The 25,175-nt window shown below is 40.0% G+C and overlaps 1 protein-coding gene across 8 annotated transcripts in view; it reads left to right on the top strand.

Annotated features, from left to right (window-relative positions):
* KALRN (kalirin RhoGEF kinase) overlaps nucleotides 1-25,175 on the top strand; it is a 514,962-nt gene that overhangs the window by 240,414 nt on the left and 249,373 nt on the right. For all 8 annotated transcript variants that reach the window (XM_030485889.1, XM_030485890.1, XM_030485893.1 and 5 more), the window contains exons 9-10: nucleotides 3,411-3,542; nucleotides 9,860-10,090. In XM_030485889.1, the coding sequence (XP_030341749.1) occupies nucleotides 3,411-3,542; nucleotides 9,860-10,090 (363 nt within the window). The remainder of the gene's footprint in view (nucleotides 1-3,410; nucleotides 3,543-9,859; nucleotides 10,091-25,175) is intronic.

The following is a 25,175-nucleotide window of genomic DNA, read 5'->3' as shown; positions in this document are numbered from 1 at the left end:
GACTGGAAAAAATGTGGAGAAATGTGGGCTATAAAATGTCTGGGTTGTGTTTTGGAGTTACCATCTGATACATCATAGCAGTCCCTGAATAAAGTTACTAAGAAGTGCTCTTGAGAATACAACTTGCAACTTTGGTGAATAGGTTGTGACTCAGGAGTAAGCATAGGTTGTTTCTTTAAAGTTACTTTTGGATTGAATCAGAGGCACAAAGGTACCTTAGGGACTTTTTTATTTTTTAGGGGAAATTTGTCTTAATCTTTCCTGAAGTCTTGAAAAGCATGGGCAATTATTGGAGCCTGTCATCTCAAATCATATTTAAGCAACTTTTACTTTCCCAATAGGAGCTATTCTAGTCTATGGGCTAACTAGAAATTTAAGCAATTAATTTAAATGGTATTGACTGTCCAGTGGACAGTAACAGCTCCTGTTTCCACCTAACAGTTAGCAATTTACAATTTTAAATGCATCTTTTTCAACTCAGTCAAATAGTGATTTTGTGATACGAATATGTTTCTAGCACAAATGGTTACATTTAATATTTTTTTGTGTTTGCCACAATGTGAGACAAATAATAAAAATTAGCATAGAACCATAGAATAGTTTAGGTTAGAAGGGACCTTAAAGATCATCTAGTTCCAACCCCCCTGCCACAGGCAGGGACACCTCCCACTAGACCAGGTTGCTCAAAGCCCCATCCAGCCTGGCTTTGAACACTGCCAGGGGTAGGGCAAGCAAAACATCTTGGGATAACATGTTCCAGTGCCTCACTATCCTCATGGTAAAGGACTTCTTCCTTATGCCTAATCTACCCTCTGTCAGTTTAAAGCCATTCCCCCTTGTCCTGTCACTACATGCCCTTGTAAAAAGTCCCTCCAGCTTTCTTGTAGGCCCCTTTAGGTACTGGAAGGTTGCACTAAGGTCTCCCTGGAGCCTTCTCTTCTCCAGGCTGAACAGCCCCAACTTTCTCAGCCTGTCCTCACGGAAGAGGTGCTCCAGCCCCCTTATCATCCTTGTGGCCCTTCTCTGGACTTGCTCCAACAGGTCCATGTCCTTCTTCTGTTGGGGACGCCAGAGCTGAATACAGTACTGCAGGTGGGGTCTCACAAGAGTGGAGTAGAAGGAGAGAATCACCTCCCTTGGCTGCTGGTCATGCTTCTTTTGATGCAGCCCAGGATATGGTTGGCTTTCTGAGGCATGTTGCAGCTTTTTTCAAAATGCCCAAATCAATAGTCCTATGGTATCAACTAAGACTTTGCAAAAATCCTTAAAAAAACCCATTTGGTCTCCCTGTGCGAATCTATACACACACCACAGACCACTATACACTGTCTTAGGGTATTAAAGTAAAACACTGAAAGGTTGCATTTCTCAAAACCATTTAAAACAGATGATGTCAACTGCTCCTGCCATGGCAGAAGTGAAATTACCAATGTAATTATTGATGTGGCGTTGTCTGTATACTATAGATACACAAAAGAAAGATAGATGTGAGACAACAAAATGGAAGTGTGGTTATGTGCATAGGATCTTTTTGAGACTTCTCTCACCTACTGTGCAAATCACAGTCTGGGGATATGGCAATATATAAGTAAGAAGACTATATGAGCTTGTACTGAAATCGGTAGAATTCAGCAGTTTTGATAAGAGCAGTAACAGTGTAATCTCAGCAGCAGGAGCAGGGGTCTATAATGTGTAAAGGTCTTTTGGTCACTCTTTTGACCAAGAGCTTCATTTAGCAGTCCCACAAGGGATTGATCTCAGCTCTATGCTCTTAAAACTGCATAGGAAACAATGTGAACTCCACTACCTTGTCACAAAATATGATGACTTCAGCTTAATGCAAGGTGTTTGCAGATTTCATCTGAAGACATTCAACAGATCGGGAGTCAAACCAGCACAAGACAGCTTGCTATCCTTGCCTCTGGCCTTCTAGAAAGCAGTTTTCACTGTTAGATTTGTACTTTGTAGATGTGAAAGTTTAGGAACTCATCTTTGTCACTGAATCTCTGTGCACTGAAAAGTGTTTACAATGCAAACACTTTATAGGCTTGATTACACAGCAGCATAAGTGAATAGTTTTACGCTGCTAATAAAAAAGGATGCTGATGCCAGAGCTGAATTGAAATTCTTTGCTTTGAATCTCACAGCCCCTTATGCTGTGAGTGCTTTACTAACAAGCCACAGGTGAACACTTCAGGAGTGGATAAAGCTGTGATCCTGGGGGTGGGTTTGTGGCATGTTATGTGCACCCTACAGGGCACTACATATGTTGTATAATTAGCTGTTCTCTTTTATAAATAGCCACAAAGTACAGCAGGCTGGTTTAACAGAAGTATGGAGGAAGAGAAAATATTAATGAGAAGTAATGAGGTGACATTAGGCAGTTAGTATGGACAAAATATGAATATATGAGCTGTGTCATTGAACTAAGCCCTGCTTAAAAGAAAAGCAGGATGGGAACCTTAGAAACTAAATTCCTCTTTTCTTTTACAGAAAAAGCAACGCCCAAGAGAGCTCCCCTAATTTGTTCTGCCAAAGTGCATCAGCACTGCCCTGGAGGCCTTTAAGAGTGGAAAAATATTTTTTTCCACCCCCCTTCTCCCCAAAGCCGTTCAGTTTCTGACTGTCTGTTAAGGCTTCCAACCAAGGTGCTAAACCGTATCAATTGCAATGGCAATGAATTTTTTCTCCCTGTTCATGGATGTCTGCCCACCAGGAACTGGACTGAGACCAGCAGCTCGTTTGGCATTGGCTGCTTAGCAGCCATCAGATGGTAATGGTATCTGATCACTGCTGACCTGGGCCAGAATCAAATGTGTGACCGAGGGCTTTAAAGCTTTGGTATCCTATTAGCAATCCCACTGAGCTGGCCCTGGGCTGGAAACTGCTCAAATACAGACTGTCTGCCTTTCACTGAAATGAATGTCAGCATTGATTTTAATGGGAGTTTTCTTTTGCTCAAATTAGTAGTGTTAAGGACAGGTAAGCAACTGAAAGAAGATTGACAGGTGGAGACAATGCCAAATACAGCAGTAACTGTGTCTTCTGTGTTTCATGCTGATGGGTTTTTTTCTAAACATGTTGCAGCCTCCCTTTTAGGAATACAATGTTGTAGCCTCCTTGTGTGGTATGCAAAGATTCCTAGAATGGGTATTTTCTGAGCTTGGTTGAAGGAGCATTTGTTTTTAATCCAGAAGAAACAGAAAACATTCCCTTGGATCTAGGTGTTCTTCAGGTATGTCAGGTAGTGAGGAATACACTGTTCCAGGGTACCCAAAAGGACTCTTTTATAACTTGTTTTCTTTAGCCCTTGTGGCAGTCATATGTGGCACTCTGTAAACAAATTTTTCTCATGTTGATGAGATGTTGTTCTGTGGCACTGCTGCTCATTGTTCCTGGAATTTTCCCAGTTCCTTTCAGGTGTGGATGCCTGGTGCAAAATGTGCAGTGAAGGAGGCCTCCCCTCAGAAATGCAAGACCTGGAGCTGGCCATCCATCATCATCAGACCCTGTATGAACAAGTAACACAGGCCTACACAGAGGTATGTGCTTCCCAGAGAAGAATGTGAGTATCTGTTAAGTAATAACAGATATTTGACTGCAGTTTGGAGCTTAGCTTTTCTAAATGGGATAGGTTCTGCTTTCCATTTCAGCAATTTTTTCAAGGGAGTCAGATCTAATCCCAGGCTGTAGGAGGTGACTCCCAGCAATGTGCTTGTAAGGGCCTGATGGGACAAATCTGAGGGACAAATCACATACAGAATTGAAATCTAGAGCTAGTGTTGGCACCCCAAAGAAGAGCTGCTTCACTGCCTTTGCTGAACAGGGAATCTTTTTAAGCCACTAGTAGCTTTAGCCCTTTTGCTTTTCTTCTGTGAACGAGCCCTGGCTCTAACACAGGTATGCTAATGGGAACAGAAAGTGCCAAAAGCTTTTTCCTTCAATATACGAAACCACAGGGATGTCAGGTCCTCATTACAATAAATGCTGAAAAAAACCTGTGCTGTAGAATCATTTAGGTTGGAAAAAGTCATTGAGTCCAACCGTTAACCTAACACTACCAAGTCTGCAACTAAACCATGTCCCTAAGCAACGTCAGCTGCATTTGTATATACTGTTGTCAAATATCTCAGGCCTAAATAGGGTATGTGGGTTTTGTTTTTCTTTAAAAAAGGGTGCCAAGGATACTAAGACTAAACCATATTCTCTGGCGTTTTGTCAAAAAACCCATAAAATTCTTCACTTTTTCCCCCATTAAGTCTGCAGCATGCAATAAAAGCTGCTGATAAACAGCCAATGCTCAGTGGATCGAACTGTGCAGATCAGGGTCTGCGTTTAGTCCACTTTGTTTTGCAAAAGGGCTACAGGACCTCCCTGGCATCTGGGAGGACTCTTTTTAGAAATAAGGCTAGTCTATCTGTTCACTGTTGTGGGCATGGGCTGACCTGCAAATTATGCTGGGTTGGGAAGACATGTATGTTAGTTGTTCTATTCTGTTATTCATGTCTCCAGGACTCAAGCTTGTTGAAAAGTAATCCACAGATCACCTGAATGCTTGGGTTTAGTTGTATTTTTCATTTCCCCGCACTGTGATGTGCTTTGTCTGTTTTTCTGCATACCAAGGGATTTTGCTCCTTGCAAGATTTTCCAAGCCAGACTGGAGAACTGTGGTAGTGCTCGCTACACTTAGTAAATTACCAAGTGAAGAGTCCAGAACAGACTATAACAACTCTCCTCCATGCTCAGCCCTTACACTAGTCAAGATGTTCTTGGAAGAATCTATAGTATAAAATATAAGAGAAAAGAATTTGCTAATCTAGGCTTGGTGGTAGGCACTCATACATGTTCAGTTAAATTGTGCAGATACCTTGATGACGAGTGTAAGGAATGTTAGATAGAAATCTCTATTTTCCAAATACCTGCAAGAATTTGGGAGTTAGTCAATTAGAATGAGCAAGTCCAGGTTGCAATCACAAAGAGCAATTCCTTATTCAATACTGAGATTCCTCAGGAACAGATTGTGTGAGCAAATACAGAACAGTCCTGTTGGCCTCTAGTTGCAACTGTGACTTTTATAGATGTGCCTAGACAGGTGAAAATAAGTTTTCTGATTGCATTTAAAAATTATTTCTAAAAACTAAGTGAATTATGATTAAATAAAAAATGTTTGAAACTGACATTTTGTTTATCAATCTTAGTTTTTATGAAATGAAAATTCTTTTAAAACTCATAACCAAAAGCAGCCTTTAACATGCATATTGCTTTTGCTGATGCTTCCTCAGAAAGCTATAACTTATCACAAACACAGCTGTTTAAAACATTTCTATATTATTTTACCAATAAGTACATTTTTAAACAGTGTGTAGAAGTGCCAGAAAGATTACAGTCTCTTATTTTGGAAAGGTTCATCCCTTTTCTCACAGCTACATAGTGAGCTGAAAGGCCTTAGGAGTCCTGCCTCCTATCCACATGCCTGTTTCTTCAATCTAGATAATGCCTCTTGCCCGTAGAAAATAATGTTCCTTCCCTCAGAGGTCTCTGTGGTGGGATGAAAATTGCAGCTTTTTCTTTCCTTTCTTGTCCTGCTGAGTCTTTGAAAATCTGTTTCTATTTCTATAATTCTAAGAAATTTGCAATAAATGGATAACCATTTCATATGGATATTTAATAGGATATTAATTAACATTTACTAAGATATATGGGCCTTTTCTCTTCAGTCACAGAGTATAACAAAGCAGTTCAGATTCACTGCAAGAACCTGAGATGCCCAAAGAACCTTATGGAGACTCTGTTTTTCCAGCTTGCCATGGTTGTAGCCATAATTATTTGCCTTCTTTCCTTTATTGCACTTGAGTGAAGCTCAGAAATAGTGGAGGCAGAGACCACAGACCTGATATGCGATCCACAGCTAAGCAGTCCTTTCCTGCACTAAGCCAAGCTGCTGGCAGAACAGGCATTCTTCCTTCTGAGAATCAGGTGGTGCTCTTACTTTTACTTTGGGTAGAACAGTGCTGGAGGGAGGAGATGCACAATGAGATGTATACCTTTAGCAGATTCCCCTCTTGCAAGAAGAGTTCCTCTAGGTGATTCTATCCAGTGTGTTTATGTTGCTCCGCCAGTGTTTCTAGTGGATTGACAGCAGGAGACAAACTTGGGACGCCCTTACTGAGAACTGTACTGATTTGGTAAAGATAAGGAGGGAGGAAGAGAGAGAAAGGCTTTCTCCAGTCAGGCTTGAGCCTGGTTGATGGTAAGAGCATCCTGTTCACTGCGGCATGATTAACTGCGCTTTATTGTCTATTCCTAGAGGCATGATATATTCACTCTAAAGACCACTTTTTTTCCCTAGTGTGAATTGGAGCTGTTTCACAGATGGCACCATTAGTCTAGTCACTTGCAAACGCTTTGGAGGTCTTTCTGACCCAATATATAGCATATCTGCACATTTTAACTTATTCCCTAAATATATACACACAGCATCCATGGAGATTTTTTCCCCTAGCACAACATCTGTATTTTTGTTCACCCAAGATCACATAACTTACAGTAGCATTTGCATGCTGCCCATCCTAGCCCTTCTCTTACCATGAAGACAAAATGCAGGAATATCACCATATGACTGCAGTGTATGTGTGTTGTGCCAGGTGGTGAGTTAAACCTCCTCAGAGAGTCCAGCAACAATTATGTGCTTTTCAAAATAAGTGAGAAATGGTCAAATTTGCTTTCACAAATGCAGCTCTGGCACTTACACCTTACAGACACTGCATGTCATGCTGGGTGCAGGTCTATTCAATTTAAGAGTTTTGCAGTACTTGTGAAAAATACAACATGAGATGTAAGTGAAGTGATGCAGCTAAACCGGGTTATTGGTGCTTGCCTAGTCTTTGAGAAATTCAAAAGATTCACATGAAGAGATTTGGTGATCTATTTTTGCAGTTATAAGGAGAACAGGGGTATTACTGAAGAGCAGAGTAGGTAGGTTCTCAATTTATGAAGCTGTTGCCCTCCTTTCTGAAATCTGTTCATCTGTGAACTTTGACAGCACGAACCTTCTGTGCCCATTGATTGGGAATGCAGTAACGTTCACAACAAAAACACTTTCAGAAAAGAAATCTTTTAAGCCAAAGAACTTCAGAGCTGCAAAAGATACAGTATCCTGGAATATGTATGTAATCCTTGCAAATACTGAGTACTGCTGGTTACCTGATTGCCACTGTGTTCCTTGCCATATATTTACTCCAGCATGATGGGACAAGCATGTAATTTGGAGAGCAGGAGAACACTTCTAATAGCTGCTGATTTGTGTTAATGATTATTAGCAGGACAACACAAGCACTTCAGGTCTGGCATTTATCTCTGGCTGTGCAGAGAATAACTGGAAGGCTATGCCCATCAGGGAAAAATCATAGCTTCTAATCTCTGAGGCTTTTTAGAGAACAGGAACAAATTATCATGCAATAGATAAAAACCTAAATCCTATAGAAGAAAAAGGATTAAGAGAGAATGCGAAAGTGTACTCCCTCTTTGCCTTACACCACAAATATGGGAGAACATTGTCCTGTCTCAGCTTTGGATGAAGTAGGGGCATACAAGCTGTTACCTTTGAAACAACAATTTTGTTCTGCACTGCTCCTACCACTGAGACTTTTCATTGTAAAAGCCTTGTGGCCGTATTCACCTACTGGGCAGCTCTGGAAGAGCACTTTTCCGTACGGTGAATGAATTTTGTCTGGTGTTTTGATCAGTTATGATTAGTATACCCAAGGATCTGAGCCTTCAAAATGGAAGAATTTCAGAGTTATACCTCCAGGAGGCAAAAAACTGACATGCAGGGCCTGCACTTGGGAAATGGTGTAGGTATGAGTAGGTCTATATTATGGCACAAAGTTTCCAGGAAACTTGTCCTGCGTAAAGCATGCCTGTCATATTGTCTGTGCAATCATGTGTCTCTTACTGGTAAACTTTTGAACCTTTATTGTTAGTTCTGATTCTGTCAGTGTAAATCAACAGGGACCATACTAAAAGTACTGTAACACCATCCAGGGACAGATTCCGACCAACTCTAAGCCCAAAGTAACGGGAATGTACTGAATTCACACAGTGAATTTAGCCAGTGCAAAGAGTGAGTTTCTGCCTCCAAGTGTGTGCATAGCCTTGGTTTCCTGTTTCCCTGATTAAATTCTGGCTGATTATCTTCCCACAGATAAAATAGAATATAGTATGCCTTGTCTCCTTTCCTGTCTAGAAGCTGCTTCTTCCTGCCCAGCAGCTATTGCCACCTCCATAATGTTGCCAAGTTAACACCTGTGCCTCAGAGTTTCCTCCTAAAATCCTCCCTCATATCACCACTATCCGATGCTGTTGGCGAGTACAATCATTCCCTCTGTGACCCTAGAAGGCTCCAGCATGTGCAAATTGTTCCAGCTGGTTTTCAGCTGCAACTGAATTTGAGTATGGAAAGCCACTCCCTATGGATTCTCCAGTTATTTCCTGACCTAATTCCAAATTGCCCTGAATATTTAAAAAAATCTCCAAGGATCTGCCTAAGCCCACCTAATAGTCATAAATGTGATGAGATTTGACTCCCACTTTTTCCAGTATAAATCTCAAAGACTCTCTTGATTTCTCTGAAAATGCACCAGATATACACTGCTACAAAAGACTGGGACATAGCATGGCTTGACAAAAGACACAGGTTTGGGTATTAAAGGATATTTGAACATGCTACATTTGAACATGCAACGTACAATATGGACATAAATGAAACTTGGAAATCCTTGAGATGTGTTTTAGCTTTGACTGATAAAGTTCAAAAATATATGAAAAACATTAAGCCATTCTCTGGCAAAATTGGGGATTGTGATTGCATAGAAATAAAAACACTTCAGGAAATCTTGTAATTTTCACTCCAGTTTGTTTCAGAGGGAAAAGTGGGCTGGGAAAAGGAGAAGGATTCCAATAATGTTCTCATTTACTGTTTCTATTGAACAAAATATTTTAACTTTGCAATCTGCAACTGAAAAATATTTCAGAAAGCTATTTGTAGAGAACCAGTGCATGCACACACTTGTTAATAGCAGTTCAGGGTTTATGGTTCCATTTTTCATTTTGCCCCTGCAATATGAAAATGCTCCAGGAATATTCCAGGAAAAAAATCTGGCATTAAAAAATCTGGCATTCTGAGTTTTTTTAATGCCCAAATGCCTTTGCATCCGCAAATGTGTTTCAGTATGCTCAAAAAAGATTGCACATGTGCAGAGGGCTTTGCATCTGTCAGCAAACTTTGTAGCCCATTGAATATGGAGATTATAGGTCCTTCTGAACTGTTGCTGGGGAAGAAAAGAATCACTATCATATACTTTATTTTTCACTGCCACTGAATGAAACACAGAATTGGAATATCACAGGTCCCAATGTATATATATACTTAGTAATCCTATGAAGAAAGGACTCTCCCTTATCATACAGAATATGAATGACTCTGCCATCTGTGGTTTTCTTAAAATGCCACCTCCTCACAAAAATAGGCCCGCTATTGCAAATGCTACCTGTCATCAACTAGTATATGTCAAGAATTTTCAGTGCCCAAGTGTCAGATTGTAATATAGTCTTGGGATCTCTCTATGCAGTCCCAGCAGTACAGTATCTGTGCTCCTGCTGAGTTACACAGCAGGCCCACTAAGAAGTGAAGGCAAGTGCTGAATGTGTAAGTACAAGTCAAAAAGAGATATTATGAGGTCTTCTTTTTTGTCTAAAATAAGGAAAACAGACAGGGGAAAAATGTCAGCTAGACTGTTCTCTGTTACCTATTGGATGTTTAAGTACCAGTGCAGTGAAGTAGACCTATTTCTTCACTCAGGTGAGCCAGGATGGAAAGGCCTTGCTGGATGTCCTACAGCGTCCCTTGAGCCCTGGGAATTCTGAATCCCTCACTGCTACTGCAAATTACTCCAAGGCTGTTCACCAGGTGTTGGATGTGGTACATGAGGTCCTGCATCACCAGCGGCGCCTAGAGAGCATCTGGCAACACAGAAAGGTCCGGCTACACCAAAGGCTGCAACTCTGTGTTTTCCAGCAGGATGTTCAACAGGTAATATCATTACTAAAGGAGATAAAGAATGGTCCTTTCTTTGCAGCCATAAAGGTTGTTTGCTGACTCATCTAGAGGATATTCCCATAACCAAGTTTTCACGTGCAGCTATATCTATGCTAAAATCCTAATGCACTTTTCAGTACCTCTTGGTTTCATGTTGGAAATCATCAGTCAGTCTGTTGATTATTGATCAGTCCATTGCCCACTAGAATATGACACTATTTTCAGTGGTTAATTTTTCACAAGTGAGCAACTACCCATGGTGCTGTGGGCTGCAGAGCTGGATCCTAAGATACGGCAATTTAATGGTATTTTTGAGCAGTCTATTACTGTCTGTGAGGAGTGGCGAAGCTCTGGTGATGGTGTGCCAGGAGGACTCCTCTTGTTTTTGCTGTTACTGTGTGATACTGTTGGTAAAAACTGGTTTTGCACTGTGGGTTGCTGTTACAGCTGTGTGGTTGCTGTGACAGCTACTGCAATTCCAGATGTTTATGTACTATATGTGCTATTCTAGTTGTACATTCCACAGTAGCTTCTTAAAAACACAACCAAATGACTTCAGTGCGACACCACTATACCATGTATGTTCAGTGCATTTTATAATGCTTTGGTGAGATAGTATGGTTGGAAGCAATGTAACAAAGATAAGTTCCCTAAATGTGAAGGGTATGCCTTCACTGTACAGCAGGCCAAAAGGCAGTGAGAGCTGCATTGATGCTTCCTGAGCATACTTTGCAATGAGGTACACTTGGATTTAGATTCAACATACCATTTCTGCAAGATACCCAAATGATTTTCCAAAATTCCCTTGGAAGGTCCCTTCCAACCCAAACCATTCTGTGGTTCTGTGATTCTGTGAATTAGCTGTAGGGTCTTGAGAAAGTGATGTAGAAAAAAATTTCAAGTGTAAAAAGCAATCAAACTGTGGTGTGTTTCACCTTCCTAAGTGGAAACAGTGCAGATACAGACCTTTTAGTGGTGGTGTTTAGACGATCTTTGCATTATTAGCACTTATGGAGTCCATGTGCCTGTGCAATGAATTTGCTGGCTCAAATGTATCAAGCACTCCAATGTGCAGACCCCACTTCACAGAAACACAGTTTATACAGTACAGGCTTGTCTCTGAGAACTTAGGCTCCAGGTGAATAACTGTTCTCTCCCAAAGGAATCCATTTGAATACCAGCACAACAGTGTAACTGACAGTTATGTATGAGATGCCACATTAGTAGCTGCCAGATAATGCAAGCACAATCAACAGATGTTACGAGACTCTGCTCATTCAGGATGGTGTGGTTTGTTTAAGGGCCCCATTACAGCCTGAAGCAGATGTTGGTAGCAATATGGTACTTGCTTTAAATGAAGAGGCTGAATGCTCTAATCATGTTTATGGAGCATTCTAATGTCCCTGGGGTTCTCTATGGCATTGCCTTCCTCCAAGTGAAAAATGAGGTGAAGTCAGAATGACAAAGCTGTCACATGCAAAATAGACATGAACCAGCATGGACAGGAGACAGGCAACTTTTATTCAACATGAAAATTTGTGGACCTGTTAGTGCCATAGTTGAAGTATACCAGCAGAGGCAGAACTACATCTGTAGATATCCTTTACAAATATCTATGACCGTTTCTTTCACAGTCTTGAAAAGTTTGCCAGAATTTCTAGCTGCTCAATTTTTCCTATAAAACCACACAAATATTTATGCCATATATATAGCTAAAACTGGGACTTAATGTAACAGATGCTTAATTTAAGCAATTTCACTTCTGTTATGTGTCAGCAATCATACTGCATGGTAATGAAATTCATAAGCTATATGTTAAATAGAGCATGTACTTGGAATTCAGTTAGAATACTCTCTGCAAACTGTATGAAGTTCATACAATTCTGGGATTAAAATCTCAAAAATCAGGGATTGTAAATTCTGATGTTGTTATCCTTTTTCCAGTTGTGGTATATAACGTCAATAAGAACCCATGTTATCCTAGGTATTCTTCAATCTTTCAAACCCAAAACTTTCTCTCTTACATCTTCTGAAGTCAGCAGAAGTGTTTATGAATTTTCTTTATGACAACCATTCAGAGTTTTACTTCCCACATATGAAAGCAATGAGGCTGTGTCACTGATATTCAAAAGGAGCAGGTCTTTTGTACATACTGTGAATTTTAGTGAGAGAAAAAGAAACAAGCAATAATGGTTATGGAGTACAATCACTTCAGAGAGCATTACTCTGTGTGAGTTCCATTGGCAGCAATCTTCCAAATTTTTTCTTTTAATGGATAGTTATTATCTGGGAAGCAACAACTTAGTGACAGACATGTTTCTGTCCTAGCACACACTGGAGGCATCTCTTTGTCCTACTTAGAAAGTAAAGAGGAAGAGATGAATCATTCTGTTCACTAAACATCTGTACTATTCAAGATAAATGCTTTGTAAGTCATAAATGAATTTATCAGCTAAATAGAAATATGAAGTGTAGATTCCATCAGGAGGAGGAAGATATCCGAGTATGTTAGGTTTGGTTGTTTGGGTTTTTTTGAAGTAATCACCTCCTATATATCTGTCATGCAATTCATATTATGTTTATTTTGTTAAATGCCCATGAGTTGGCAGGTGAAGCTGTCTACCTGTATGTTGTCACTAATCATAAATAACATTTATCTTTAATAATTTGTTGTCTTGTCAAAATTTAATAACTTTTAACTGAGTTCTTCCTGGTTCATGTCTAAAAGATAAAGATGTGGGAGAACAAATCTTGACAGGAGAGCCTTAAGTTTGTTAGACTTTTCTGTCTTCTAGATAAGTAATGATACAGTGTAGTTTCTGTAAGGAAGATGCTCCTTTTCCCTTTTCACCAGCTCAAAATTAAGGGTTTTCAAACAGATGCCGTTTTCCTGGTCAGGATGTCCTGTGGCTCACCCTCTGCAGCCAGTGAAGTAATAATTCTGGTGAAACATGATCTCCATGTCAGAATTTATACTCCCTCACTTGTTCGTCTATACCTTTCTTTTCACGTCAGCTGTTCTTTATCAATCTTGTCTTAAAAGCAGATGTGAATAGGGACAGGGTTTGTTATGCTGCATGGTCTTAATACAGTCTCCAGAAGTATTTTGCATTCTCTCCATCTGCCATTAATGGCAGTAATACCTTCTTGTAAAGACACATCTCCAAGAAGAGATTCTTATGAATCTTAAGAGATCAATAATTCCTCACCTAACTACTCTAGTTAGTCTTGCCAGAGGGATCAAGTATTTAGGCATAGAATATCAAGTGCTCATAGAGAGCTCTTGAGAAACTGGTCAGCTGGATGAAGGCTCTTCAGTAGGCCAGTTGTATGCCTTTTGGACTTATTTAAGGGTTAAACTGTACTGAACAGGGCTAATTCGTATAATTCCTGGTGTATTTTGCACCATTTGCAAGGCCTGACTACATGCTGTATGCATTACTTGCAGGTCGGGGCTATGTTCTCGTAGAGTTTCACCCTGTCAAGGAAATAATTTCTATTCTAGCTGGGTTTGAACTGCAGAAAACCTGAAAACATTAAAAATGATGGATTAAAAGAAATAAAAGTCTTTTTTATTCTGAGATAGAAAGTCAGGCATCTTTAGTCATGTCATAACCAAAATACAAGTTGTGCAGTAGGAAAAGAAGAAAGTTTAAACACTTTGGATTGCTAAGTTACAAAGTCAGTGTAAGAAATGTTGTGCTATAAAACATCATTAAAAGTAATCACTACCTCACACCATCAGACATTTTACAAGATTATTTGCTATTACGTCTATGTATTAATACAATTATATCAGTTTGCACATGTGAACCAAGGTAAATAATGATGTGCTAAGGAAAATAAGTTATGAATGTATAGCATTTTAAAGAAGGAAAGAAAATAAATGGTGTGAAACTGCATTTGCAGCCTTCACAGGAAATGGAGCACCACTCATTCAAAAGGGATAGCAGTTAAGACAATTTGTGAGCTGTTACAAGGCTCTATGCAGGCAGGAACTGATAAGGAACTCTTAACACCAGAAATATTTAGGATCATTATTAAAATATTGGGTTACCGTGTGTGTACAATACCTCATTGCTTCATTTATTTTTTAGAAGTTCTCTATCATTCCAGATAGGGAAGAGCTGCACTATTTGATCCTTTTAGAATACAGCTGAGGGAGGAGGTACTAAGATTCTGTCCTGCAAGAGAGGAGAAAAATCCCTTTGACATTCATACAGATATTCTGTAATTGCTGCAAATGCTTCAGCCCATTTTTGGTAGCTTTTCCTTTTTTCCCTCTTTGCTCTGGGTCTTCCCTTTCTGCAGACCATTTACCAGCAAATTAACACCATTTCCATTTCTGGGGAGATTTAAAATTGTTCTCATGCTGTCTCAAATTTCCACTGCTTTCCACTGTTGCATTCTGCTTTACCATGGTTTTACCCATGCCTCTGAATGCATCTCTCCACTTTGGTATGTTCTCTTTGCCCGCTTGAACAGCAACACTGTTAAACAGCAAGGGTAGCATAAGGGTTGTACTGTGAGCAGATGTTACCAAGCAGCCTTAGAAATAGCTGCAGTAATTTTATAATGCTGTTCTTCACCCCATTGCCTCCCCAGCCCCCTTTGTTTCATATGGGCAAGAATTTTATCTGAATTCTGTTGCTTCATAAACTCATTCAAGTGAAGCTGTAAAGCTTGAAGTGTACCTATTAAAGAAGAAGGAAAATAGAGACCCATCAGATGCATTATTGAAATGGTCTGTATAAGCCTTGAACTTCGTATTCTAAAGCACTTTCGTGACAGAACAGTCAAACTGCTATTCTTATTCTGCAGGCTTCATTCCTTCTTATGGGAATTCTTAGTCTTTCCATCATCTCCATACATACACACAAGCAGCCATTTTCTCCACAGATGCATATGATTCTCTCGAGGTCACTGCTGGTGCTGCTTCCTTCTTGGTTCACTGTGGTTGTGATGGTTGCCTGTAAAAGAAAAGCTTGAAAATAGGTGGATATAGAGATACTGTGTGTGCTGATGGGAGTTTCTTGACTATGTACAGAGCCTTGAGTTAGCTGTGATGGTTCTGCATGGCAAAATGGAACAGGCCCATCATGTCAGATGAAGACCAGTTGTAAACAGCAAGATGACACTAACAAATGCTTACTGGCAAGAAGGTAAGTATATACTGAGAAGACTGAGACTGTTGCCATACCACCTGTAGTGATGTCTCAAATCCTCTTGGTTATTGAAAAGGTCAAGCTAGACCAGTGTCAGATTCACCTGTTTTTTTCTAAATTCGTGGATTGTGTTCTGTTTGCTTCATGCCCAGATACATTAACGGACATAGCTCTGGTTTTCTTGTGCAGTTATCTGCTTCTAGTGATGTATAAAAAGGCCATGCAGCCATACTGATATCATTACATTTACTAGCTGCCATTGTTGTGGGAAACTGCAAAGTATTGCAGAGGAAAGGCTGTCTCTCTTCATGACCAAACACTTTAAATTGTAATGTGTCTGGCTTCTACTGGCCGAAAAAACAGATCAGGGCATGATCCTGACATCATTTATATGGAAAAATATCCTGCCAACATCTATCTGTCTCCATACACTATCTGAGAATGCTGAACACTTCATGTGATGCATGTGATCTGCATAAGTCCATTTGCAGAAAAATGGTAGGATATTTGAGGCAGTTCATGATTCATTTAGCTCTCGCACAAGAGGATTAGGTCTGTACACACACCCCCATATGCATGCATACACTCAGTTGTTTTGATCACTTCAAGCAATGAAGAGTTCTTCAACATTCTGTAGTTTTCCAACTTATCATAGTTTGTTTCAAAGACAGAAGAAACAATCTATATATCTCTTTTTATGCTTTGTTTACAATAATACCTTCACTGGGTCTTGTAAAACAGGATATTTATTTGTAAACGGTTGCTAAGAAAAAAGAACATCATAATCAAGTCAAGATTACATTTACTACCATATGACTTCAGCCACAGCACCCTGCAAAAATACATCACATGGTCTGTGTTCCATCTAAGCAGATTTAGCCTGTAAATACCTACCACTGACAGACCACTAATTAAAACATTACAATTCAAAGCACCCTAGAAAATTTTCACAGCCCCTTTGGTAAATTTATCAAGTAATGAGATGCATTTAATGTTTGTCACTTATATGTTTACATTTTCAAAGTGTTACTGCTGTACTTGCTCTGAGCTTAGAAGGTATATGTGACCTATACTAGACAGTGGGTAGAGGTTCAACTATGGTTGTCTTGTCCCTAAAAATTAATGAAAAAGAAATTCAGGAGTCAATACTGGTAACACTACTTGGCAACCTTCTCCCAATGGGATATAAAAGGAGAGAAAACAACCTTTTGTTATCTATGATTGAGATAAATACCTGTATTTTCACTAACCCTGTCCTTCCAGAAATTGTTGAGGCCAATGTCCCCAACTGGTTTATTATCTGATATAAATGTCTCACCACACAATTCTGATAGATCACCATACAACTTTTACCTTCATAGCTCTAAAGGGCTAATTTAATAAAATGTACACATGTCCGAACTCACGTTATGTCTCTAATAGCCTCTTATTTAGTGCTTGTCTGCTTTATTATTTATGCAGTAAAGGATTGTATGTTTGGAGTAAAAAAAAATAAATTTGTTTGTTTGTTTCCATCCACTCCTCATCACAGACCATGCAATAAAACATCTTGGCAACTGCTTCTTTAGAGCAATTTTCATTCCATTCCTTTTGTTCCTGCCAAAGGAACTGGCATCTTTTCAGGCAATGTGAGTGCAAGTCTAAGCAATGAAGAGATTTGTAGCCCCACTCATATTCTGAAGAGGACTAAGAAGTAACGAGCACTGACACTGGTTTGAAAGTAAAGTGGTGGTATATTTGTGCTGATTAGTATCCTGCAGATATTATGAAATCAGTTAATAATGACATGGCCAATTTAAATAACACAGGGGCTGCTGAGTGAGTCAGTTGCTTATTTCAAACTGTTAAAAAATGACTGTCATTCCTTAATTTGAACCCACAGTGGCATGGGACTATGCAGGAGTTGCAGATGATTTCTTCTGTCTACGTATGTGTCTCTAAGCTCTGGTGGCGGCAGAGAGAGTAAGTACAATAAGAGCACTCTGCACAGCTATACAATCCCTATTACTCAATGACCAGATTGTGCTAATTTGCCACACAAGGCAGCCGTACGAGGAAGGAGAATATAGCCCACATATTTTTTCAGTTTCTGGTGATTTCATATGGATGTTTCTCTAGTTCGTTTAGCTTGCAGAGACATGGGGCATTTATAGACAGTGCGCTCAGGGTTATCCAGCCCAAACAGGACAGGGTTCTTGGAAAAGACCACAGCTGAAAGAAATAACATGCATTTGTCCTCTTTACCAGTGACTCTGGCATAGAAATCTGCCCTTCAAAGGACTACAGGAATCTATGCTTCCCAAGTGAGGAGTGCTAATACATGACATTTATATTTGAGCATGTTCAGACAATTGCTGTTGTTACAGAGCTAGGCTCTGTGTCTCTGTCCAGGCAGCCACATTCGCACCCTGTAACCAGTGATCAGCATATGGTATGAGAACACCTCAGAGATATCTCAGGCTATCAGCCTAAGAAGTTAATTGCTGTAAATACGTCAAACTCGTTAGAGAAAGGGAGCTCTGTTCTACGCTTCTGACAATGCTCTTTAAATATAGATCGGTATTAGCTTGTGCTTTTTGTGCCAAAACTCTTCACAAAGAACTATAGGTTTAAATTATTACATTTTCATTTAATGATATCTATTCTGGAAATTCCTTAAGAGTTACTGATAAGCAATACTCTGTCCTCGTCGTAATTTGATTTAATGTGTAACTTGAAATTATCTGCAAACAACCTTTGTGTCTTTCTTCCTCTGTATAATTATTAAGCCAAGCAGACAATTGTTCTTTGTGCTTTTAAAGTCACTGATTAAAAAATAATAATGATCATTTTTTTAATTTACACATAGAGCAGTAGTGCTAGGGATATCAAACTTCAGGGGCCAGCTTCAGTTACCAAGTAAAGTTTACTTAGCATTGATGTACAAGCAGTGTGAGAACACTTTGATGAGCTCCACAGCTGTCTTGGGAAATAGGATCTGAAGAAATCTGAACCTACTGAAGGGAGAAGAGGAACTGAAAAAAAACCCAAAATACTTTCTGCCCCAAAAAGTGTTTTTCTTGTTTAGAGAACTGTCTGTCCTTCAAGGTTCAAGGCCTAGTCCTTTCAGATGGTCTGTTTTGCTATTTCTTGAACTGCAAATGTTTGGATTCTTACTGAGAGTTTAGGAATCTCTAAGAAGGCCTTCTGAAAACCTTCTGAAATCCTTCTGACTTGTTGAGGTTTTGAATATACCTCATAGTGGATGAAGAAGACATAATTTATAGTATGAAGAAATGAAAAAAGTGATATAGAGATAGTTCTCTGTAGGTAGATGCAACTGTTCGTGGTCTGGATTTGTCCTGCCTGTCTTTAGGAGTGTAACTGAATCATCCAAGTCAGGAGCCTAATGCGTAGATTCCTTTTATAGTCAATGGAGAGACACTGGCATCTTCAGAGAATGACTCAGTCTGTCTAAGATCTCAATTATACCCTGGATACTTCCCACTCTTACTGTTGACTGTCAGGGAAATAATAAGGTAGGCTCTTCAGACAAGACCTTCATTTTATTACTTAATTTTGGGTGAGATGTATTAAGATGCAAGAACCCAATCCTGTGTGGTGCAGAGCACCTCTAGTCATCATGCAAGGCCACTCAGTGCCTTTCTGATCCAGGATTTGCCTTGTAGCAAACTGCAAGTCAGTCCTAGGAGGACTGCTAAAATTTCCTGTTACACTGAAGCAGAATCATCCTCCTTGTATATCATATCCTCATTGTCTATTTCAATCCCAGGATTGTCTGCATGTCAACATCCCTGAAAATATGATGTGTACTTTATTGTTTCTGAAAGGCATCGTTGGCTCTCGTTGTCATAGCAAAGGAGGAGAAAGAATCAGACTTGTCTGTTACTGATTAGCCCTACAAAAATAGTAGGGCTGCAGTGGTGAAGGAAGAGAAATAAAGTAGAATTTTCTCCAGAAATATGTGTATTTCTGGAGAAATTACTAGATTGAGTAATCATCACCAAAGACATGGAGAAAAATAAGGTCTTTGAATAAATGTAGGCTAGACTGCCAGAAGACTTTCTCTCCTGTATTTTTAAGAAGTAACAGTAATAGTACCTCTTGCTTATTATGGTTTCTTTCATCTCAGGATTATGGGTTTTCTAAAAGATTGTTTTTGAGTGAATTGCAAAAGGTCACTGAAAGCTTCTTGATTAGAACTCTTCATGTCAGGATGTGTGATTCACCAACTCCTGCTCAGTCATTGCTACTCCAGTTTTACCCCTTATGAAAAAGTGTTACAGGATTTATTGGGACTATCTAAAAATGATATGTCTTTTATGCTGAGAAATAAATATGCTGTTTTAGGCATTGGTTTAGGAGTCCAAAATAGTAATTCTTTTCTAGTCCATTTGTTTCCCTTGATCTTTCCTGCCAATTATTTTCTCACATGGCCTCCCAGCTTTTTCACAATCCTGCCTGTCACTCGGAGTGCTCAATCCATATTGCTTTTGAATGATGGCCAACAAAAGGTATTTTCATTGAAGTGAGAAAAAACCTAACCAGACAACAAAGAGGATAATGATAGCTAGTTTCTATAGTGTAACTATAGGAATTTCACGTTTTTTCCTCCATTGAGCAGCTGCTCAGCCAGCTGGTTACTTTCCGCCTCTGGTAATGAATTGCACTCATGACATGAGATTATTGTGTCTTGCTGGGTAGCAAGGCCCAAGTTATGTTGAGCTGATCTGGCATCATGACCTGTTTCTGGTAGCTGCTTCTCTCCAAGCAAGTCATTTCCACTATTTTTCCTCCTTCTAGCAGCTCTACCTTACTCCATGCCACAAACTATTTTTTCTAGCTGTGCCCCATATGGCTGTGCTCTGCAGCAGTTCTTTGCTCTGTTAGCTTCTCCTGTTGGCTGTGCCTTGTTTCAGTAGCTGCCTTACCTAACCAACTTGACTGAAGAGTTCTGGTATTTCTGTCCTTGGAAGAGAAGTTGTGCACGGAAGAGAAGTTGTGTAAACACAGTGGTTTAGCTCACAGGAGTCTTTTAAGCAACTTCTTTTGTTTCATGTTCCTCATATGGAACTCTTACACAAAGTTTCTTGCTTGTTTTTTAAAGTTGTAATCTTTGGATTGTAATTCTGGAAGCTATTGCCTAGGCTGGGGTGACCCTTCAGGCACATTTAGACAGAGCTAGTTGGCTCAAACTCCTGTATACTATTACAGCTATAAACTTTCTTTTATGTTACACTATGGTTCACTTTTAACAAAAATGTCTTTCAAATGTGGAAACATGCAAAACAAACATATTTAAAGCCTGTCCATTGGTCTTTTACCTTTCTCCTCCCTTTGTTTTGATACCTCTTTACTTATTTCTTTCCTGCCTTTTAGATTTTTTTTTGATGGGACGTGTTGAGGGATGGAGAAAATTACTTTTGTTTTTGGCTTCAGAAACGTACAAAACACTCTGACCTTGAGACGGTTCCCTTCCCAAATAAGGAGGAAAAGTTGGAGGGGAACACAAAATAATTTTTTTTATTTTATTTTCCCTCCAGCAAAAAGTAACTTTAAACAATCAAAATGTACTTTGGTTTATCATTTCTGCTTGCCTACCTCCTCAGGTTTTCAAAGTGTGTGAGGTGTCAGGAAACCAGAAGAGAAGAAAGTTCAGGAAGAGGGGATGCCATATTCTGGGAGCCACCATGCTAGGAAAAAAACATAAGAACGAAAGCAGTTTTTTGCAAAAAACTTGAGTTTTGGGGAAATGGAAAGTGCTCTTAGGGGAAGTCTCCAGCCACTTCTGACCCTTATTCTGCCCATGACTCTCACACCTGGAGTCTTTTAGGTACCTCTTATTTTCTTTTGAACAGCTCAAGGATATTGCTTGCTGAAAGGGCTTTTCATAAGTCTGGTCCTGCTTCCTTGCACGTCTGTCCTAGTTTATCACTGCGTTACCAGCCTGCCAGGGGACTCCGCATCTGTTTGTTTGCTTCCCCACAAACAGATTCCCACTGCCATTATCCATGGCCTCCTTTGGTGAGTCTGTAAGGCCGTTGGCCTTTCACCTGTCAAAACCCTCATAGGATCCATTTCTGCTACAACATGCAGAAGAAATCAACCATAGAGATATGAGTAGAGTACAGAGTGATGCAAACATCCTGGGCTTTTTATTTCAGCTCTGCTGCATCTCACATACTGAGTGTGTAGCTTAGCATGGGATCTCTGAGCTATATGTGAAGCTTCTCACACACCACAGTAACTTAGCCCTCTCCTCATTTGCAGTCCTGAGCTGTGACTTCTCTGCCCTGCGACACCATGTGTCAAGAGCAGCTGGTTTGCCTGAGCAGTGATTGACAGAAGGGCAGTGCAAGCAGAAGAGATGTTGCAGTGGCCCTACAGCAGGAGAAATGCTGTGGTGCAGGTCTGAATACCTGGGCAACAACCAGTGGCAGAGGAGCCCTGCCAGGAGGTCAGACACAACTTTGCACCTGCATTCCTTTCTCCCTGTGCACAGCCTGACACAGAAGAGTATCTTAAACTGGGAGAGAAAATGTTGGAGACATCAGGCTATTTATTTAAAAGACAAGAGATCCTAGAAAAGTCCCTGATGGAGATAGCCACTCCTGGCATTCAGGGCATTTGTTTCATCCTTGTTCTCCTACTTCTCCTTCCCCACATGGTTTGCATTTTCATGCCTTGCCTCTAGTCTCAAATCAGGTCAGAGCCCTATATGAGACAGCTTACGTTTTCCTAGCTAAGAAAGTTGGGGCTGTTCAGCCTGGAGAAGAGGAGGCTGCATGAAGACCTCGTAGCAGCCTTCCAGTATCTGAAGGGGGCCTACAAGGGTGCTGGAGAGGGACTCTTCATCAGGGACTGTAGCAATAGGACAAGGGGTAATGGATTCAAACTTAAATAGGGGAAGTTTAGGTTAGATATAAGGAAGAAGTTCTTTACTGTGTGGGTGGTGAGGCACTGGAACAGGCTGCCCAAAGAAGTGGTGAATGCTCCATCCCTGGCACTGTTCATGGCCAGCTTGGACAGAGCCTCAGGTGACATGGTGTCAGGCATCCCTGCCCATGGCAGGGATGTTGGAACTAGGTGATCTTAAGGTCCCTTCCAGCCCTATATTCTGTGAATCTATGGTTCTATGTTGGCATAATGTTCAGCCCCAAAGGGTTCTGACCTGGCAGGGGTGTTTAAGACTACTGCAGCATTGTGCCATCCTGGTAAGTTTCGCTATTACTGAAATGAGACTGTGTACCAAAACCTATTTTTCCCAGATAGAATTTGTTCTCTTATTAAACCTGTCTTTGCTGTGTGCTGTGATTTTAAGCCTTGTTAAACCAAGATGACTAAATCACCATTCCCACCAGTAACCTAAAGCAGCGCTTTATTTTATATCCTGGTCAATCAGCAGTTTTCTCTGTGGTGAAGCAGAGAACATGAGCACAGTGGGGAGTGCCTATAGGGGCCTGGAGCATAGTGCTTGTATTAAAGAGTACTCAGTTGTAAAGCTCATCCTTGCTTTATCAGTCCTTTCTAACTGTTATTTGCCTTTAAACATCTTGTTTAAACTAGTAACGGTTTAGGTAGGTTGATAGTGTCAAACTGTGGACAGTAATGTCTAAATTATGAGTGCAATCTTGCATTAGTACAGTGGTAGCAGTTCCAGACAGTGACCCAGAACACTGAAGTTAGGAGCCAGTCATGTAGGTTGCTCTTTTCCTACTGAGTAGACAAGAAGTGTATTTCCCAAGGTAGGTGCCTACCCAGTTTACCATTATACTATTATATTTCTGCCTACACTAACACAATTATGCACTGGTTACAGCTGGAGCTGAAAAAAACACATAGTAAATGTGTTCAGGGTTTAATTTGTGGTTATTTGTGGGTTTGTTGTTGGTTTGGTTTTTTTTCCCCCCAGAATATTTAGTGGCTACTACTGAACGTTTAATAGTAGCAGAAATTAGATCATTATCTTAGTTTGACATTGCTCTATCAGTGGATTTCTTTCTTTGTTTTACAGACAGGGAAGCTGAGGCACCGAAAGGGGCCATAAAGCAGATCAGGGTTGGAATTGTGAAGAAGTTCCTTTTTTTTCCTGAATCTTTATCCACTCTGCATTAGTTTTGTTTTGTTTCTTGAAGCCTGTAGGCACATCTGTCACTGGCAGAGTTAAAACTGATTGCTCTATTTACATACTTGAGGATAATGTACTTTTCTAAAGAGTTCACATAGCTCCTTTTTTTCCTCCTGTGTACTCACTGTATTTCTTGGGGACCTTTTACATTTTGGGCAGTCCCACTGAGAAAAAAAAAAAATGAAGCAAACATATTCAAGGAAAATACTTTGCAAGCCACAAAGGGCTCTGTAGGATCAAAATACTTCTCACAAACATGAAAATCAGGACTGTGGTGCTGTGTTCACGAACATAAAAATTAGGTGTGATGATAGCTGTCATTAGTAACAACCACTTAGAGATCAACACCTTAGAAGTCTAAATCAGAGCTTTCAATCAGAAATCTGAATCAGCTGGGTCCTGCAGGTGTCTCTACTTACTATCAGGTCTGCAAATGCTGCTGTTCTGTTGGTGTGATGCCAGAGAAGAAAAACAGAGTTACTAGAGGTAGGAGGAAACATAAGATACTAAATAATTATTAGAAGAATTAAAAAAACCTCCAACCATCTAGTGTGCATGTTTGTGGCATAGTCTGAGCATTGTTAACTCAGCATACAAGAGGTTTCTAATAATTAGGATATTGTTTTACCTGTTGGTGCTGAAGAGCTATAGAGATCCCCTGCTTCAATGAACAAGAAGAAGCAGCTGTGCCAGACAATGAGTGTGTTCAGGTATTTCTTTTCCTAGGAGCTCAAGACCATAAATGGCATGGTGGAAAGAATCATAAGGGAAAATGAAAGGGAGGTTTGCTTGAGCAAAAAATCAAGAGCTTTTCAAGTTACCTTTGCTTCTGTGCCCATTCTGCCTGGAGCAGATATTTCTTCCCATTCCCTGGAGCTGTGAGAGACCTGGGTTATTCCTCCAGAAAGCTCTGATTACTTCCCAGCAAACTACCCAGATTGTGGGAGACAGTCCTAAGACTAGAGCTGGCCTCATCCCTGACTGACCTGGCAGTTGTGCCCTGTAAAACTGATCTGAAAGGATGAACATGGGACAAGAAATAGAGAGCTGGGGAAAACATATTAGTCTCAGAAGGAGCAAAATCACTATTCTAACTAGTGCCTCAGCAACAACCAGAATCTTCTATATGGCCTAGGTAAGAAAATATTTCTGTATTTATGAATATTACTTTTGGTAAGGGAGTGACAGCTCTAATTAGTTGTATTGCTAATTCATCACACTACAGTTAATTGCCAGGTATGATTCCTTAGCATTGGACAACAGACACAAACAGCAAGACCAGCAGTATAACTGCAAAAAAAATAATCTACCTGCCAGCCTTGAAAAGCCTCATGCAGAGCACAGCAGCATCTTTCTGTGCTGATGCAGAGCACATTTTCTGTGTGTTGTACAGGAGGAACATGCACGAATGTGGTTATTTATAGCTTCTCCACCCACACAGGGCTTTGAAACTTGCTCTAAAAGAAGTTCAGCATTTAAAGAATACAACAGGGGTTTAACCTGAAGATTTTATTTTTTTTAATTATTTCCTTAAAAACAATATTCTGGGAACATTAGTAACAATCCAGGCATTAAGGAAGAAACATTAGTTCTTCATTTGTCTGTCTATTGTTCTCTTACTTGGAATGTTTTTAGAGAGGCAGTTGCCAAATTTTATCAAGTAAAATATTTAATCAAGAAAATGAAAGATAAGTGGGATACATTTGATGAATGGGAACTTCACTAAAGGAAAGCAGTGTTTAGTTGAAAGAAGTTCTTTCTCAGGCTAAGAGAGGCATGTGTATCC

The sequence above is a fragment of the Strigops habroptila genome, chromosome 5, assembly GCF_004027225.2.
Source record: "Strigops habroptila isolate Jane chromosome 5, bStrHab1.2.pri, whole genome shotgun sequence".
In the NCBI taxonomy this organism is placed as follows: domain Eukaryota; kingdom Metazoa; phylum Chordata; class Aves; order Psittaciformes; family Psittacidae; genus Strigops; species Strigops habroptila.
Note: the sequence above shows the minus strand (reverse complement) of the source record. Positions and strands in the feature narration are given on the sequence as shown.